Raw genomic sequence first — 2500 nt, 5'->3', positions numbered from 1 at the left:
AAGGTGTCCAAGTGGCTAGCACAGAAAAAGTGAAGAAAAAGTGAAAATTGTGAGAAAGAAACAGCAAAATGTGTTTGCAACAGAAGGAGAGATTTACCTTCCCAATGTAAAATATGCAAGCCTTTGGGTACTACTCTAAAATAAATAAGTTCTGAATCAGTTATTAGATGGCATTTTCTGTTTCAGCATTTTCCACATGTCGGGTGCCATGACCTCTTTGCTTTTGAACTTCTTAGTTAAGAAGTTACCAACCACCATTCCGTTAGGCAGCTGTATAACTCCCCCATTTCTTCCGAGTGTCAAAGCCATGGCAGGATTGGCGGGCTTGTATTCCTTTAGACTTTTGTTTTCGTTAAGCCGTTTGATGTTTTCTACAACAACACCTGAAAAGTAACATAAAGGAAAGTTACCAGTATATGTAACATCTTGTATAATTTATACATTAATTCTTTACAGTTTACAGCTTGTGAGGTCACATATGGAAATAATAAGTTGTCACTGGTTATTCATTTATTTGCTAATGGAGTATTTAGTACATAAGGAGGTAATTACACTTAAGTTTATTTATTGTAGGTAAATAAACAAAGGGACTGGAGATCTTGTCTTTGGTCTACCACCAACTCAACCCCAACAAAGATCCCTAAATTCTAAACTCAATAAGTCTTGGTAGAAAATAGAGCGATTTTCAATTGAGTGTCGAAAGTAATTAGGGAATTGCTTTGGTTTTGCATTACTTCACTCAGTCATTGGTTCAAAGTTCTCGCGCCATTTTTTCAATCAATTAGAAGTGAAACCAAAACCAATCGTGGCTCGCGCGTGCACATTTTCCCGCGCTTTGTGTCGACTACGTGTAATTACTTCGAATTTTGATTGGTTTACTGGATTGTCTCCGTCCATTTTTGATTGGCCAAAGTAATTACTTTGGTTTTGGTTTTACGACACTCAATCGAAACTCGCTCTAAGTAAAATTTAATTTAATAAGTAAAAAGTTGCAACAGGATAACATAACAATATGCATAGATTGAGATAGAAACTTACACAACAGCACTGGAAACAGCATTCCTTCTAGGACACTCCCTTACTTAGTACATGTACAGTTTACCCAATAAAGGCCTGACTGTGCTTTTCAAATTCAAGTGGATGCAAAGTGAATGAGTCTGCACTTGCATTAGAAACAGCAAGAGGGTTTGTACGGATGGCCTCAGTTCCATTCAGAGGCCAAGTACATAATAAAATAAATAATACTAATATTGTTAAATTTGGTCAAGTACATGTAGCAGAGAACAATGAACGCTTTTAATACCAGCTTGCAACTTTGCTGTGTATGCTTCTTTCACTTCTGGGGTGTTGTTACAGTCTCCAATGGCGAACAAATTTTCTATTTCTTCAACCAGTAAGTATCTATCAACTTTAAGGCTTCCATTCTTTTCCATCTTGTCCGACAGTTTTGACTGATAAGCCATCGCATTGACCTTCATTCCTGTGCATTGGAACACAAGGTCAGTCTCAACACAAGTTCCTTTGTCTGTTGTTAGTGTTACTGGTCCAGTAATCCAGGGCTTGTCTGTATCAAACTGTTAAAATAAGAAGAGTAAATTGCATGTAAGATCATTCTCTGCATGAAGGCCAAAATATCTTAAACCCTATTGTACAACTATAAGGGGGAAAAACAATTTGCTATTTGGGAAAATACAAACAACAAGGAAAAACACTGATGTTGGGGTGAAGAGTGAAGACACAGGATTATTGAGGTAAAGAAGAGTAAAGTAACCAATTGCTATTGGGCTGAATAATGGTGAAAAAACATGCCTATTGACAGGGGTGAATGAGTGGAAAACACCTCTACCAGGTGAAAAACTGCGAAAAGCGCCCTTTTTGGCATGAAAACAATTAAAGAAAAAATGCCAATGGTGGGGTGAATAAGAGTGACTAAACACCATCATTGGTGAATAATGGTAACAAAACACTGAGCACCAATGGGGTGAATTAGAGTGAAGAAACACTGTTGTTGGGTGAATAAGAGTGAATAAACAGTCCTGTTAGGAGGAATATGAGGGAAGAGACAGCTATTGCAGTAACGAAAAATTGCAATTGGGTACGAAACAACAAGGAAAAGACACTGGGATTGGGGTGAATAAGGGAGAAAAACACTGCTAACATTGTCAAGTCTAGGCTTAATGTCAATAGACACATGTACTGTCATTATTTTAAGACTTACATTTAGATCATCCATGTTTACTTTCTCACCAAGAAAAGTCTCAACTTTCAAAGCCTTCAGGCCATCATTTATTTTTTTTAAGAATTTTGGCGCCATTCTGTCATCCAGTACTTGTTCCCTGCTATGCAAAAGCACAACTTTCTTGCTGGGGTAGTCTGTGGCCAATTCTCCGACTAACTCTAATCCTACAGCACCCCCACCAATGACAGCGATTCTTTCGCTTTTCGACACCTGAAATAACACTCATTAATAGTGGCATTGCTGCATGTTTTTCCTTCTGTA

The 2500-nt window shown here is 37.7% G+C and overlaps 1 protein-coding gene across 2 annotated transcripts in view; it reads right to left on the bottom strand.

Annotated features, from left to right (window-relative positions):
- Nucleotides 1-2500, bottom strand: part of LOC137982026 (ferroptosis suppressor protein 1-like) — a 42308-nt gene that overhangs the window by 3092 nt on the left and 36716 nt on the right. For both annotated transcript variants that reach the window (XM_068829043.1, XM_068829042.1), the window contains 3 exons: nucleotides 2219-2449; nucleotides 1304-1574; nucleotides 1-383 (listed from right to left, as the gene is read on the bottom strand). The exon at nucleotides 1-383 is cut by the window's left edge and continues 3092 nt beyond it. In XM_068829043.1, the coding sequence (XP_068685144.1) occupies nucleotides 157-383; nucleotides 1304-1574; nucleotides 2219-2449 (729 nt within the window). In that variant the 3' untranslated portion in view covers nucleotides 1-156. The remainder of the gene's footprint in view (nucleotides 384-1303; nucleotides 1575-2218; nucleotides 2450-2500) is intronic.

This window comes from Montipora foliosa, chromosome 13 (assembly GCF_036669935.1).
Source record: "Montipora foliosa isolate CH-2021 chromosome 13, ASM3666993v2, whole genome shotgun sequence".
Classification (NCBI taxonomy): Eukaryota; Metazoa; Cnidaria; class Anthozoa; order Scleractinia; family Acroporidae; genus Montipora; species Montipora foliosa.
The sequence above is the reverse complement of the archived record's forward strand: the minus strand, read 5'-3'. Positions and strand labels throughout refer to the sequence as shown.